Raw genomic sequence first — 16,869 nt, 5'->3', positions numbered from 1 at the left:
CATTGAAGTGGGATTAGAAAACTCGCAAGAGGGTGATAGTGTATATAAGAGGTAATTTGTAAGGACCGATTTCGAGGACGAAATCTAATTTAAGTGGGGGAGATTTGTAACACCCGGTTTCCAGGATGGATCAGTTGGGACTTAGAGAGATCAAAGGTAAGGTTATTAGGAAAAAAATAGTACCACGACGTGCTAAATAAAGCACAACGATCTGGCATGCCAAATGAATGAATCGCGCATCTGATGGCCACCACAACGTGGCAAAAGGAATGCCACGATGTGGCAAGTACGACAGCCTAATCCCATGATGTTTTAGGGTTTCTTCTGTATTTAAGCACCTAATCTCAAGTATTAGCGCATCTTCTTCAGCCTCCAACCCTTCAAAACGAAACCCTAGCCTCCATGAATGATCAAGAGCTTTTTTGCTTGATTGAAGACCTTGTTCTTGGATTTTGATGGAGCTTGAGGAATGAGGAAGATCATTTTGGTGCAAGGGAGCAAAGGACCAGCTTGGATCCATCATCTTCTTCAGATTTCTAAGTTGTTGGAGGCATAAAGCTCTCATCTAGACCTTTGTTCTTCTTAATGCAAATTTAAGTTCATTTTATATGATTTTGGTCCCTTCCTTGAATGCGCTTGGAGTTTGAATAACTCCAGAGCTTGTGGTGGCTTTCTAAGGTCAATAAGCTTTTGATGAATAAGAAAGAGAGTCATGTTTGGAGTACCTTGTGTCTATGCTCAATTTATAGCCTCATTAAGGACTTAATGGACTTAGGCTTGTAGATCTTGCCTTGGGATGATGTCGTAATGGATAAAGTTGGAAACTTTATCCATTAAGCCATTGAAAAGTACTAGATCTGAAGTTATGGGTTTAGATCTGTAAGGATTAAGCTCTTAATAAAGATTATGGCTTTCTATCAGGGACCACGACATTGCCAAGGGTTTTCCACTACGTGGTGGTGTCCTGATTGTCCATTATTTTGTCCTGACGTGCCCATGACGTAGCCAAGAGGTCTTCACGTCATGGTGGGTATTGAATTGGTTGACCGTTGACCTTTTGTTGACTGTTGACCATTGACTTTTGACCAGTTTTACTTTGGGGTCAAACTTAAAGGACTTGGGTTATTGATTAAGGATCCATCTTACTTTAGTGATATTCGGTATAGGGAGTGAGGGTGTTGTTATGTTCCTTGGGTCTTCAATATAGGTGAGTTTTTTCATAATATTATGTGTTACAATATATATCCTCATGTTTTAGGATATAGGACTAGTGGTATGCTGGTTAGAGTACAAGGAGGTCGGTGATCGTCTAGTTGAGTGCCCAAGGGGTTGTATGCAGTCATGTAGTATAGCCCGAGAACTCTTGATCTAGGCCTTCTTGCATATTCCTTGTTTGGTTGTGGCTCTAGAGTGGGATCACATGTTTGAATGTCTATCTCACCTATGATTATATATATTTATGCCTTCATTAGTGATCTTCCAGTGGTGACGTAGAGTACTGTATGAGGCTTGGTATACGGTAGTGATTCTTCTCACTTTATTACCTATGTCATCGTGATGTGCATGCTAAACTAGCTTAGTCTTATTTGTTGATTGTTGTTATTAGTATTATTAAATTACTGATAATTCCAGGAGTATTGATAGTCTGCAGATTTCCTAAGAATCTATAGGGTTGTTGTGAGCCTGTAGGACTGTTGATAGTCCCAAGGTTGTTGATAACCCATAAGTGTTTATATTTTTGTGTTGCATGTGATACTTACGACTGTTGATAGTCCTCATGACTACTGATAGTCCTAGGGTTGCTGATAACCCATAGTTGTTCATTATGTTGTGATATATGTGGTATTTTGGGGGAACTCACTAAGCTTTGGCTTACAGTTATGGATTAAATGTTTTTTAGGTACCATTGGTGATCATGGGAAGATGAAGGTGTGATTGTACACACTTTTCAGCAGCAATGGAGATTCTGTATTTATTATATTACTCTAATTTTCAAGCAATTGTATTTTGGAACAAATGAGTTTTCTTAACATGGGTTTTATGAAAATGGTGTTTTACCTTAATTGAAAATGAAAAAAATATGTTTGTTTGATTGGTACGTTACAGTTTCTCTAATTCACCCTCAAACTATCTTACTAGGAATATGATAATGGCTAGTTCGTCTAATGAAGAGGAATTAGAGTTTCTAATCGTTGATGTTCACTATAAAGGCTTGTTTGTCCCAAACCATCCTATTTTACTTTAAAACACTTGAATCTTCTATGATGGATGTTTATTGTAGAAGAATGGGTTACAATAAGCTCATTTTATTTCTTCAAAACTGACTTATGAGAGGTGTGTTGATGTGTACTAGTGTGTTCGAAAATGATCAATGAGATAATTGACAAATGATGATGATTATGTTAGGTTTCTTAATAGTGGTATATATTAATCATTTTTGTGAACTTGATCAAGAGCAACCAGAATATGGAGTTAGTAAAAGTGAATACACTTATGATAATGTGAATTATCAGTTGATTACAATAAGACTACGATCAAAGAGAGATGGGATGAGATCATTGACAAATGATGATGATGATGATGATGATGTTAGGTTGCTTGACATTGATTATGCGAATAAAGGAAGGATTAATGTGCATATTGATCATTTTTGTGAACTTGAGCAAGAGAAACCAGAAGATGGAGGTAGTGAAAGTGAATACTCTAAAGACAATATGAACCTGGTCTTGTCTTGATGAATTGTTAGTTGATTGCAAAGAGGATGATGGGGTTTTTGAAATGAAGAATTATGCCCTTTTAACTTATCGACAACTTGGATGAGTAACCAAAAATACTTTTAGATTATGTCCTAAAGTTTAATTGTGTAAAACATAATTTGTGCTAGAACTTTCAGTTTTGGTTCAATTACCATGATAGTTTTATTTTATTTACTTCCTTTTATAGTTTATTTTAGCATATTTCATTGCAAAATTTGTTAATCATCATGCATATTTTCCTTTTTTATTATTTTCTATCTATATCAGGTACTTTTTTTGTCTTGTAGCATAGTTGTAGATTTTTGGAAGACTAGCATGGTGTGGAGATGTTCGAGAATCGTGGGAAGCAAATGGAATTTGAGGATGAGGAAATATGGGCTTGGAAACTTGTGGAACGATGCAAAAAAATGTGCCTGTTGATAAGTGGAAGATTGAAGAAATATGAAATTGAACTTAAAAGAAGATGAAATAAATATTTGAGCTTGCGAATTGATTAACCGAGTGGGTATATGAGCTATGCGTGATTTAGAGAAGGTGAATTGGGCCAAAAATTGAAGAAAAACTTGAGGAATCATTGGCTAAAAGTTGTTAGAATGCGAAATGGGCTAGTGGGCTAAACCAGGGCAGGTCCAAGATGCAAAGAATCCTAATTTGCAGGTCACTCGTGCAACGCACCCGTGCAGCTGTGCGCGGCTGCACAGACCCTGCTAGGGGCTTTTCCGGGATTTTACCTTTTGTGCTATATGGGGAAGGTTGGTGTGGTTCTTTTCCACACTTTTGAGGATCTAATTTTGAAGCATTTTCTCTGGAGTTTTTGTAGCTGTTGAAGACTTGAAGGCTTGAAGAACTTCATCCTTTATCCTTGATTCTTGATACATGTTTGGTATACTTAACTTTTATTTTGTTTTCATGAGTTTAGCCATGCTAGGCTAAACTACTCTTAGTTGATTTTAGTGAAATCTGTAACATCCTGTTTCCTGTCATTCTTATTTCAGGGTCGTGGGCCGGAAGTAGATTGTGTAAAGGCTTTAGGCCTTAAGGAGGTAATGTTTAGACCTTTTGGAAGTAGAAAATGATGGTTATGAGATCTAAAACCTTTGAATTGTGTTTTGGTCCGAAGAGTAGAACGATAGAAGTCATGGACGGGGTTCTTGCTTGAAATATGGATTTTTGTACGAGAAGTCGTTAGTCCAAGATATTTAGATAATATTGTGAGGATCTTCAATACCTTTCCTCTGGATATGAGTTGAAATGAAGAAGTTATAACTATTAGAAGTTAGGAAGGTTTTGGGCTTAGTCTAGTACGTTGGGCGTAAATTAAGTACGTTGGGCGTAAATTGAGTACGTTGGGCATAAGCGATCAGAACTCAAACCCTATTTCCATGGTTTGAGCCCTATTTAAGCTCCTTAACTTCCCCAAATTCATTCCATTCTCAGCCTCCACCTCTCCATCACCCTCCCTTGAAACCCTAACCCTATTTTGAGCCGTGTGAGCAAAAGAAGGTGTTCTTGAGTGCTTAGGAGTGTTCTTGGTGCACCTTAGAGAAGAAGAAAATCATTAAAGAAGCGTTGGTTGCACTGAATCTTATAGATCCAGACCTTGTTCACCTTGATCTTTCTTTTGGCGGTATAAAACTTGAATCTTGATGATGTATTTGCTAGATCTAACTAGTTTTCGATGTTATGAGCTTTTGGTCACTTTAGTGCATAAAGTTTACATCTTGAAAGTTTGTGATATTGTTATGGGTAAAGTTGGAAACTTTATCCATCTAAACATCATTTTGATTTGGATCTAAATATTGGAAACTTGGGTTAAGTAAGAAAGATACACTTTTGATCCCTTTGAACTTAAAAGACTATATCTTGGTTGTTTGGATCATTCAAATGGATAAAGTTGGAAACTTTATCCATTATGGAGCTATTGGAACCATAAAAATGTGATCTTGGTCCTTCTATCCCTTCTATGCAAGAGTTGTGAAGTCTTAATGGATTAATAAGTTAGGGTTTTAGCTTTTGGACCTTCCTTGGCCATGGAAAGTCATAAATGTGGAAACTTTATGACTTAAGACAATGTTTTCAGGCTAGATCTGAGTTTGGGTGAAAAGTCCTTAAGGGATTAAGTGCTTAATGAAGGAGTGGGATCAGGTTGCGTATGTTGGGCATACTCAATTGCCTTGGACTTTGACTTTTGTTGACTTCCGTTGACCGTTGACTTTTTGACCAAGTTTGAACTTGGGTCAAACTTGAGTATTTTGGGATATTAATTAAGATTTTATCTGGTTTTGGTGTTAGTGGATTCGTGGAAGCAAGCTATACAGAAAGGAGCATATCGCAGTGTTTCAAGGTTCTTCGATTCAGGTGAGTTTTGTCTCATTGTACCTATGGGTCGAAGGCACCAATGCTGGCCCATTAGTTTTGGTTATCTTTTAGTAGAAGGATGCCATAGGGATTGTATGTAGTCACATAGGATAGACTGAGGACTCTTGATTTGGGCTTTCTTGCATGTTTCTTATTTGGTTGTGACTCTAGAGTAGGATCACTTGCCCGGGTGTCTATCTCACCTCTGAGTATATACAGTTATGCATTCCTTGGATTGTTGATATATGGTATGTTGTTGTGTTGTAGTGATCTGTTAGATCTGTATCCTGGTATTTAGGATGTTGCTATGTTGTAGTGATCTGTTAGATTTGTATCATGGTATTTAGGATGTTGCTATGTTGTAGTGATCTGTTAGATCTGTATCCTAGTATTTAGGACGTTGTTATGCATTAGTGATATGTTATATTTGGACCCTGGTATTTAGGATGTTGCTATGTTGTAGTGATTTGTTAGATCTATATCCTGGTATTTAGGATGATGCTATGTTGTAGTGATCTGTTAGATTTGTATCCTGGTATTTAGGATGTTGCTATGTTGTAGTGATCTGTTAGATTTATATCATAATATTTAGGATATTACTATGTTGTAGTGATCTGTTAGATATGTATCCTAATATTTAGGATGTTGTTATGATGTAGTGAGCTGTTAGATCTATATCTTGTTATTTAGGATGTTGTTATGTTGTAGTGTACTGTTAGATCTGTATCTTGGTATTTGGGATGTTGCTATGTTGTAGTGACATGTTAGATCTGTATCCTGGTATATAGGATGTTGTTATGAGGTAGTGATATGTAGATCTGTATGACTACTCATAATAGACTAGTTATCAACCAGTGGAGTTCCCTAGGGGATGTATGTAGTCATGTAGGATAGCCTGAGAACTCTTGATCTAGGCTTTCGTGTCTATTCCTTGTTTGGTTGTGGCTCGAGAGTAGGATAATTTGTTTGGGTGACTATCTCACCACTGATTACTTATAGTTACACATTTCATGGAGGTTAGCTGGTAGCAGGACAATGTGTTATATGAGGACTAGTATGCGGTAGTGAGTTCTATGATTGTTGTTTTCTTGTATTATGTGGCTACTTGATCCTTGATTGTATATATGTCAACATATGGTAATAGTGGGTTGTGGCGGTCCTACTTTGTATTGTAGGTCATGATACCAAGTGCGGTCCGACTGTAATCCGTAGGCACGGAGGCTCGGGCAGAGCAGTAGGCCAACAAACATTGGGTATTCCAGTCTGATGGCTGATTGGACACGTTGCATGTTAGCATTCCAGTCCGAGGATTGATTGGGTCTGGGAATTCCAACTAGGAGGTTGTGGATCGTTATGCATGCTTATATGTTTATCGTATGGGGTATTTTAGGGGAAACTCACTAAACTTTATGCTTACCCAGCTGTTTATTGTTTCAGGTATCATCGGTGACTATGGAAAGACGAAGGCGGGACTGTACAAACTCATCAGCAGCATTGAGGATTCTGCATTTATTATAATACTCTGATTTTCAAATAATGTAATTGGGAATAAATGATTTTCTTAGAATGAATCCATAATTGGGAAGTTTTGCCTTAATAATAATGAAATTTTTTTGTTGTGAAAATGAGACTTTACAAAATCCATGGATGATTAGTTGTTTGGAGACTATTATGAGATTTTGGTGATTTTTATGAAAGTGTTTTTCATTTGAACCTCATTTATCTATATGTATTTATTCATGAGTTTAAATGTATATATAGTGATTAGTTAGCTAATTTCTTGATTAAGTAATGGATCTTCAAATTAGCAAGCAACAAATGGTTCTTGTGTTAGTTTTTACTTCACACAATCATTAAAAAAAAAAAAAAAAAATCTCCAACATGGTAGTGAAAGCATATTGACTCTTCTTGGATTTGGTGACTTTTTAATTCTTAATGCTAGTTAACGTTCACTAATTATATGTTTTATGGAAATTGTGACTTTAACTAAGGAAATATGTTATGAGCTCCTCTAGTTGTTTTACTAACTAACAAAAAATCTAAGTAATCTCAAGCTTCTTGGATTACTATAGTCAAATTAAATTAAACCATAAGTCTTGCACCATAATGTCTAGTGATAATTAAGTGTACATGTGATGAAAGTCAAAATCAACCATTTCTCTCTTATAGATTTACATCAAACCTTTATTCTTGTTGAATTGTAATTTTCATGTTTTGGTATAATTTTAGTTTCTTTAAACAACCAACATATTAAAACCCATATTTTTACTTTTATTTTCGTTTCGCAAGTATTGGTACAAAAAGATTTTCATAAAGTTATAAATTGAACATGTTCGTGGATTTGATCTCCTTGCCATTATACACTATTAAGGTTATATTATTTATTTTGTTGGCCTCGATAACCACCCATGTCATCTATGCATGGATAAAAAAAACAATTTATTAATGAAATTTTGGAAACCCTCGATTGAAGTCTAGTCCAAAATCAATAATGAAGATTGATTTAGATGTTATGCCTGATTCCACTATCTTATTTCAAAGATATATGTTTATTTGAAGAGTGTAAATGATAGTTAGATTGCAGAATATAGAAAAGTAATTGGTGTAGATGGTTGTTTTTAATGGAAATTGTAGAGGTGAGCTATTATGATCAGTTTGAAGGGACTATAACAATCAAATGCACCATCTTGCATGATTCAATATAAGACTTCAACTATGGACAAAATAAACATAAAAACGCACAACATTTATAAGTAAACAAATTCCTACTAATTTGACCCAATTCGTTTATAAAGCTCAAAGACTCGTGATCATTCTTTATCTTGTATATTTAAATCTTCAGTTCAAAGGAGCTTGCTTCAACTTGCTATCTCTTATGCTTCTTCTTTTTAAATTCTTTATCCACTCATTTCTAGAAATTACATTTCTTTTTTAATTCTTCAATTGGAAATCAAAAAAACATGCATAAATTAAAATTAGATGATGAAAGCATTTAACTTTAACATTAAAATTCACTTACCAAATAGTCGGTGCAAACGCTTAGACCTTATGGCATGATTTTCCTTGGTCCAAGATGTCTAAATTCCAAAATGGTAGCCATAATAAGAAGGGTTTGTATCATGGCTTATGGCACGATTTTCCTTTAGTTTATAATTAATTAAAATATTAAACATGATTATAAAATTTTATTACAGTGTAATTCTTTAATGAAACAATTAAGGATGTATGCATTTTATTTTTTATTTTTTTATACCAGAATAAATCTCATTCGTTTGAGCCAACACTAACAATTTGCATAGTTCACAACTAGCCAATGAGGACTTGACATGGACAACTCATTGGGTTCTTCTTTGACTCATTGGATTCTCCTTTGAGTGCTTTAATCACATGTAGCCATATCATCATCATCGCACCCTTGTAGTTGTAAGTTTACATTTTAATTTAACTACAATTAAGGTCGCCGATTTTTTTTTACACAATGTTTGTATCTCAATCTTGAGAAAGCCTGAATTCAAAAAGTTACATTTTGATTAGACTTTAAATAACTTTATATCTATCTATATTATTTAATCTTTACTCATTTGATTCATCACTTTTAAAAACAACCCAAATTAACCATTTAAAAATAAATAATTTGGAAATAACCACCAACTATTTTGCTTTAGTATTAATATATAACTTCTAACATTCAATGATTAAAACAAAAGCACCAGTGGTCTAGTGGTAGAATAGTACCCTGCCACGGTACAGACCCAGGTTCGATTCCCGGCTGGTGCAATTACCCTAGTTTTTGGTCTATTAACTAGATTTACTAATTTTTTCTATTGATACCTTTTTTTTATGAAATAAACATGAAAAAGTGTGTAGATATCTATCCAATGATGATGGAAAAAATAAACAATAGAAGCCAACAGATTACATATACAAAGTACAAAACAGTCAAAAGTCGATATACTTTATCCTCAAACTTGAAACCCACAACACAGCACACAAATAAATCTCTATTTCATCCGGATTTCTTTACACAAACAACCACTTGCAAATTCCAACATTCCAACATTCATTTTGGTTCTCATCTGATTCTGAATCCCAAATTATTTATCTAGTCAGATAATATATCACCAAAAAACCCACCACAAATGAAGCCACAAGTGTAAACATCCTTCTGCTTGATTTTGTTTCAAATACCTGAAAAACATCATTGTGTTTTAGCGTGTAACTATTAATTATTAATATTAACAAATATTTGCTAATTTTAATACAACATACCGTCTTGAATTTATCCATTGTACCAGAGAGTAGACCTCTTGAAGAATCCATATCATTCCCCTAATCATTAAAATAAAAAATTATAAAACTTATCAAGAGAGATAGAAGATTTTTTTTGTAATTTTAACATACCATTCTATCCAACATGCGGTTATGACCTTCTACTTCTTCATGGATATCACCTGTCAACTGTTGAGATGATTGATGACATTATTAATATCTTGGATTTATTTATAACAATTTGTAAAACTTGTTTCCTTTATTAAATATGTTTTGATGCTTACCCTTTTCAGCATAAGAACCCTATCTTGCAGCCCATCCATTGCTCTATCATTCTCCTGTTCATCAATTTCATGGGAGGAGTAAGAAGATGAGGCTCTAATTCCACCATCTTCAATTTCATCAAATAGAGCAGCTCTGTTTCCACGCACATCTCTGCATAGTATTCATGTTTAAACTTCAAAATCTTTGTATACATCAATCATGTTGCATCTACTCCAGTCACAAGCAGTTGTATATGCAGTTGTTGTTCTTGTGATATCATAGAAAATGATGCAGCATAATTTGTTTTCTAAATGTTTGCAAACTGCAATAACATATTAAGACACATTTTGTTTGAATCTTCAATCTACTTATGGAAGCTAAAAGAGGTTGATTGATGAATTTATCTTGGGAAACTAAGATTTAATCAGTATGTGAATGGACAGGTAACAAGTCGTCAGAAAAACATATGATTATCTATCTATCCCTAAAATTTATCAACTTAGTATCATCATCTTATTATGATTTTGGTTATAGGCAATAATCGTTTTCAAAATAGGCGTCCAAACAACACCTACACTAATTCCAACAAACAACAAAGGAAGCAGAATATTCGCAAGTTGAATATAATCTCTACCAATAATGTAAGCAAAGATGTGTTATTTCCTTCATGCGAGAAACAAGAACCAGAATCGAATCTAAGATACGCTTAATTCTCAATTTCCATGAGAATCGAGTAAAATTATGTTCACTTGAATACACACTTAGATTACTAGATCTAAAACTAAATCCTAGCAGTTCCGAAACGATAACCTACTGATCTAATCAGCAAACCATGCGAACATATGAAATTCAACATTAAATCAAGGTTTAGAAAATAAAACAGAAGAAAAACCTTCGCGTATTCATAGCTGACGATACCAAAATCAGTGGTGGCAACCGTCGATGTTTATGATTCTGTAGAAAATCACAGAATTCAATTGTCTTCGTTAGGGTTTAATAAATCGCCGCTAAAATGAAACTCAAAATTACAATCATCAATCGAATAACAAAAGGGGAAACACGCATCTGCGGCAAATGAATCAAAATGGAGGAGTGATCGGTTGCTTACCTGTTGGGGAAACTTGAAGAACCACCGTACACCGTTATGAAAACAGATATATAAAAATAATGGGCAGCGAAATTTGCACTTTTTCTCTAAAAGAGTCGAATCTTTATTTATATTTTATTTTTTAATTTTTAATTAGGTGTAGTTTGTTTTGAAGAAGATAACATATTTTCTGGTAATTTTTTTTTGTGTCTGTTGAATAAGATGTGGATAAGAAGTTTTCTTTTTTCACTTTTTTAGTCTTAAAAAATGTGTTTGTTTTTTAAAGTTTTTATAAAAAAAAGACGGGTATGGATGGTGGCGGTGATGATAGTGTTGTTGTTGGTTGGAAGTGGGGTTGGAGAGGAGGTCGTAGTGAAGATAGTGATGGTGGAGGTGGTGTGACAAGAGTGGTGGTGGAGGTGGCGGAGGCGGTGGCAGTGACGATGAAGGTGGTGACGTTGGTGGAAAAATAAAATCACATGAGGATTAGATATTAGAAAATGTCTTCCAAGACTAAAAATTATTTTTTTGTCTTCTAAAAAAAATCAAAAATACATTTTTTTATTTCTGAAAATAAATATTTTTTCTTTAATATCTTCCTTCCCCGCAACATGAAAGGTCAAAAAAAACATTTTGTCAAAAAAAAAAAACACTACCTTACTTTATAACATGTAATTTAATTTAATAGTGATATATATCATCACAAATTTTGACATGTTAAATACAGTATATTCTATATATATATATATATATATATATATATATATATATATATATATATATATATATATATATAGTTATTATATGTTTTATATTGTTAGATTATTGTTTTATTGGTGTTTGACCATTTTTTATAATGACTTGTAAAATACAATAAACATGTTCTATATATAGGATAACAAAATATGTTTTTTTTTTTACATATTTGCTCACTAATCCTATTTTTTCTATTCAGTTTACTATTAAATCCATATTTTTTTTAAGAAAAAAACATTATGTTATTTTAAACTTCGTTTTTATAATTTACTTACAACTTTGTTGGAGGATTTTTCACTAAACTGGATCTTCAAAATGTACTCGAAGTATTGGCTTCGGAACCACTAACTTCATATTTCATGTCTATGACTTTGCTGCCTCTAGCTTTAGAATCATTGTCTTCCATATTTTTTTATTTTTGGCCTTCAACTTCGGATAACTCTCAGAATTTAAATGAAAAATGCATACCCAATTTTCGATTAACTTGACAACTAATATAGAAAAATTGGTATCAAACAATTTCACTTATGTGATGGTCATTAGGACCTTAGAGATGAACAAGTCGTTAATGAGATGTGCTATTGTTTTTATAGTGTGATATGGAGAGGATTTGATTTCATATTTCATATCGTTTCTCATATTTGGTAGCTTTCACCTTTTTTTTTAATTTTCTCCATCAAAATTCCGATATGACACGTTTTTTCTTTGGTTCTTGATCATTGTGTTGAATATCTAATTCTTCAAAAAACAAAACTCGTGGTGTACAATATAATATCAATATCAGAAACTTTGGGCCCATGAAACTATATTCTTATTAAGAACAATAATCAAATAATACTTATATGTAATTTGGACAAAAAAAAATTGTCTCTCTCAGAGACGGACCAAAGCGATTTCCCGTGTTCCCTACTGTTTGGTTCGGCCTTGCACCTTATTATTACAAGCAACGTATTAAATCATTTATTTATTTATAAAACAGTTAAATGTATCAATTTGTATTAATTCTATTTTTTTATAAAAATAACTTAAATTTATTGATATATTTATTTATCCACTATTTATATTAATATCTTGAGTAAATTACACAAATGGTCCCTATGGTTTAGGGTAATTTACGCGTTTGGTCCCTAACTTATTTTTTTAACTCGGAAGGTCCTTACTGTTTGTTTTTGTTACGCGTTTGGTCCTTGTCTTTCCTGAAAAGACTATGTTGTCCTTGATTTTTTAAATTTATTTAAATAAACACACCTCCAACCTCACTCTCTCACCTTACCTTACATATCCCACCATTTTTCCCTATTTAAATAATAGTTTTTTAGGTAAGACAGGGACCAAACACGTAACAAAAACAAATAGTATGGACCAAACGCGTAACAAAAACAAACAATAGGGACCTTTCGAGTTAAAAAAATAAGTTAGGAACCAAACACGCAAATTACCCCAAACTATAGGGACCATTCGTGTAATTTACTCTAATATCTTAGGTCGGAGATTATAATGTTTAAAGAAACTTGTATTTGGATTGTATTTAACATACGTAACTTAACATGTATATTATTTTATTTTCAATAGATAATCCTCATATCTACTTTTAACCTACCTTTAAGATGCTTCTACACGTGACCGAATATCTACTTTTAACCAACTTTTAAGATTTCTCGCATTATATAGAACACCATTTAAAAGCCAAACATAAACCAAAAAACACATTGAAATAAGCATTAGTTCAAAAACCTAATATATCATTATGTTATGCATTTCCCATAAGATATGTCACACCCCGCTAAAACGAAAACAAGAGGTACAACATCTTAAGGTTCCATTGTTGAAGGTAAAAGACAATACTAACCATAGTATTTAAAAGCATTACAGTTTTAAATGAGTTTTAAAACAAAGTTTCAACAAAAAAAAGATGTAACACCCAAAAATCAGGTATGTCTTGGAACCCTAAGGGAATTATTTTTTTGCATGGATGGTCCCTTAAGTACATTGGGCGTACTTAAGTGTACGCTTGGTGTACTATGCATGGCTGGTCGCGGGAAGAATTGTGGTACGTTGGGCGTACCAAGCCTTATGCGGGACGTACGCGCCAGAGGTGCAAAACCCTAATTTTCGGGCATGAGGCCTATTTAAATGATCTTAAGTCCCTTTGGCTTAACCCTAGAGAGCCTCCATAGCCTTAGAGCATCCTTGTGCCCCAGAGAACCTTGTGAGATCATTCTTGAGCTTAAAAGAGTGCATTTGTGACCTTTTGGTGTTCATTGCAAGAAGAAGAAGTGGTCAAGCAAGTTTGGATCGTGTAGGTGCTTCAAGATCCTACATCAAGCTCACCTTACAAAGCTTTTGGAGGTAAAAAGCTTGCACATTTCCATATATATCCTTAGATCTAGCTAGGGATTTCTATTTTTGCCCATTTGGTTGGTTTTGGACCTCTTTTGATTAGTTAAGTAACTCCATAAGATGAGGATGGCAGATCTGAGGTCCCTTGGTCGTTTAGAAGCATAAAAATGGGATCTTGATGGATGTTTAGGTCTCATGCATGGATTAAGGACCTTGGAAAGGTCTTAATGGAAGTATTGGGCGTTTTTTAGGCATGCAAGGGCATAAAGTTGGCAACTTTATGCCTTAGGACGTTTTAGCATACCTAGATCTGACTTTTGGTTGTAAGGAAATCGAGCATTAAGCACTTAATGGAGAAAGTGCTTAAACTGGTTGAACGTTGGGCGTAACCAGTTGTACGCGACGCGTAGTCCCCCAACCCTTAGTACGCTGCGCGTACCAAGATGATATGCTGGGCGTACGCAGCAACAATTGGGCCCTAAATTGTTTTGGGCCTTTGTGCCCATTTGGTTGGTGGGCTTGATTGAATTCTGTGAATTAGGGGCTTGACATCTGTTATGGGCCATGTATTTAATGGTTGGGCTAAGAGACCCATTAAAGATTTTGGACTTGGACTTTTGGGCCCATTAGCAAGGATAGGGTATTTAGGGCCTTGAGTGAGGAATTGGAGGTTTGGATTTCCCCCTTTGTTAATTTAAAGCCCTAATATTGTTTATGTTATTATTATTATTCAGCTCGGGAGATTGCGGACTGTTAGGAGAGCAATATTTATATTCAGCAGACTGAGGTGAGTCTCCTCACCATACCAATGGGTCTAAGGCACCAAGGTCGGCCCATTATGTGATTATGATATATGTGTTAGACATTTTGTGATTGGATATTCTATGTGATTATGTTTGTATGCAAGACCTTGGGGGGTTCCCAAGGCACTTAGGTATAAGACCTTGGAGGGTTTCCGTGGCATCCTAGGTCAAAGACCTCGGGGTGTTCCCGCGACATTGGGCTAAGACCATGTGGGGGTTACCATGGCACCCGGAGTAAGACCCTGGAGGGTTTCTAGGGCTTCCTTATGTGATTGGCATGCATGGTTTATTTGTTTTGGTTGGTTGTTTAGCTAGTATGATATGCTATACGTGTTGAGTGTGGGTGTGCTCTGGGGAACTCACTAAGCTTTCAAGCTTACTGTTTGTGTGTTGGGTGAAGGGTGTTGCGTCTTGGGCTCGGTTCTTAGCCCTATTTTGTATCCGGATTGGGCCTGTCCATCCTTGATTTATTTGTTAGGGTTTGAGTATTTATAGATGCTTGCATGCATCTTGGTACGTAAGGTTTTTGAGTCGATTATTCATAACGTTTATTGTTTTTATCGATTGTAACCCTAAAAGCCTCTACAGCGGAAGTTCTTTGTCGAGCTCTGCTGAGGCTTGAATCATTTGAATCATTAAGCATACTGTTGATTCCATCTCTTGTTTATTACTTTGTTTGAATCGTTTTGCCAAACCTGTGTAAGATCTAAACGATCTAAGAGATTAATATCTCATCAATTGGTATCAGAGCAGGAGGCTGTGTAATTCATACACATCTCTTCTGTCATAGAAGTGATTAGGGTTTATTCCGCATGCATTGATATTTATTGAGCCTTCACTCCATTATTGACGTATCTCATTAATTATTAAAATTTCCCTAATATTACGTATTACAAAGTCTGATCTTATAACAGGTTAAACGATCAAGCATGGACGATTCTCAATCCAATCCAATCAACATTTCTAACAGCATCGGATCAACAACCAAGATTCCAATCCTCTACACTCAAGATTATGAAGTGTGGACGCATCATTTTGAAGACTACGTTATTGGATCGGAGGACAACGGGTATCTTATATGGGAAGCAATCATAAATGGCCCATTTGCTCATTCAAAGACTTCAAAAATCATTAAAACTCAAAAAGAGTACAATGATTTGTTGAAAGATGTGAAAGACGTCGATCAGGACGAAAAGGAGAAGTTTCAATGCAACATTAAGGCATTGAGACTAATCCGGTTTTCTCTTCAATCCGACACATTTCGTTTGGTTAGTTCATGTAGTACAGCGAAGGAAATCTGGGATAGGCTGAGAGAACTGTATTCGACAGATGAAGACCTGGAGCACTCGATTCAGACCCTTCTTCTCTCTGAATTTGGAGAGTTCAAGCAAAATCTAGAGGAGTTAGTTACACAAACATTCGATCGGTTTAATCATCTTCTCAGTAAGATGATCAAACATGACATTGAAAGAAAGCTGATCGAACAGAAGGTTACTTTTTTAAATGGTCTAAGATCTGAATGGCGGGCGGTCGTATCAACAGTTAAAGCACATGAACAGTTTAAATCTTATTCACTGGCGAAACTAGTAGGAATTATGAAATCCCAGGAAAAGACGGTGTTGCAAGAAAAGAGTGTGGTCACAAACTTGGGATCTTTGGCCCTTCTGTCTAAAAGTAAGAATGCAGTAGAAGACAAAGATCTGGACCTAGGGGACTACGATCTAACTTCAGAGGATTATGTTATGATGGTGTCCAATCCCAAAAGGTTCATCAAGAAGAAGTTCCCTACCAATAAGAACCGAAATTGGCAGGGAAGCTAAAGTTCTGAAAAGGTGAAGAAGGAGTCGAAGACTGAAGAACCAAAGAAAGAGGCGAAGGTGGAAGCTGATTCTGGTGTCAACTGTTATTACTGTGGAGGAAAGAATCATTACGCCAAAGATTGTGTTTTGAAGAAAATGATGGAAAAAAATGAGGAGAAAGACGAAGAAGCAATTCTCCTGAAAAAGCTGGAGGAGATTAAAAGGAAGAAAGCTGCTACTAATCCCTCTATGAATGCTCTTATTGTGCAGGGTTCAACAGATGATGCTGAATTCGGGGGTGTTCAAGTCTGGTCAACCGACTTAGAGGATGATGAAGTGAGAAAGCCTTCTCATGGAAAGGCTTATGTTGCGAAGAGTGACGATGTTAGTGGAAGATGTTTCATGGTGACGGATGTATCTCAGATGAGGGGATACAA

At 35.1% G+C, this 16,869-nt stretch overlaps 1 protein-coding gene and 1 non-coding gene across 2 annotated transcripts; one reads left to right on the top strand and one right to left on the bottom strand.

The window, feature by feature from the left end:
• The first annotated feature begins 8,820 nt into the window (after nucleotides 1-8,820).
• TRNAG-GCC (transfer RNA glycine (anticodon GCC)) lies at nucleotides 8,821-8,891 on the top strand. Its single transcript has one exon. It is a non-coding gene; the product is annotated as a tRNA-Gly (tRNA).
• A 105-nt stretch (nucleotides 8,892-8,996) lies between these two features.
• BS14A (BET1P/SFT1P-like protein 14A) lies at nucleotides 8,997-10,854 on the bottom strand. The gene is made up of 6 exons (XM_079003930.1): nucleotides 10,756-10,854; nucleotides 10,540-10,601; nucleotides 9,668-9,818; nucleotides 9,516-9,572; nucleotides 9,384-9,443; nucleotides 8,997-9,302 (listed from the first exon to the last, which is right to left on the bottom strand). The coding sequence occupies exons 2-6, from the start codon at nucleotides 10,551-10,553 to the stop codon at nucleotides 9,213-9,215; spliced, it is 372 nt and encodes a 123-aa protein (XP_078860056.1). The 5' UTR covers nucleotides 10,554-10,601; nucleotides 10,756-10,854; the 3' UTR covers nucleotides 8,997-9,212.
• Nucleotides 10,855-16,869: the final 6,015 nt, after the last annotated feature.

The sequence above is a fragment of the Lactuca serriola genome, chromosome 5, assembly GCF_051521515.1.
Source record: "Lactuca serriola cultivar US96UC23 chromosome 5, Lser_US96UC23_V15, whole genome shotgun sequence".
NCBI lineage: Eukaryota > Viridiplantae > Streptophyta > Magnoliopsida > Asterales > Asteraceae > Lactuca > Lactuca serriola.
This window is presented reverse-complemented; position numbering and strand designations above follow the sequence as displayed.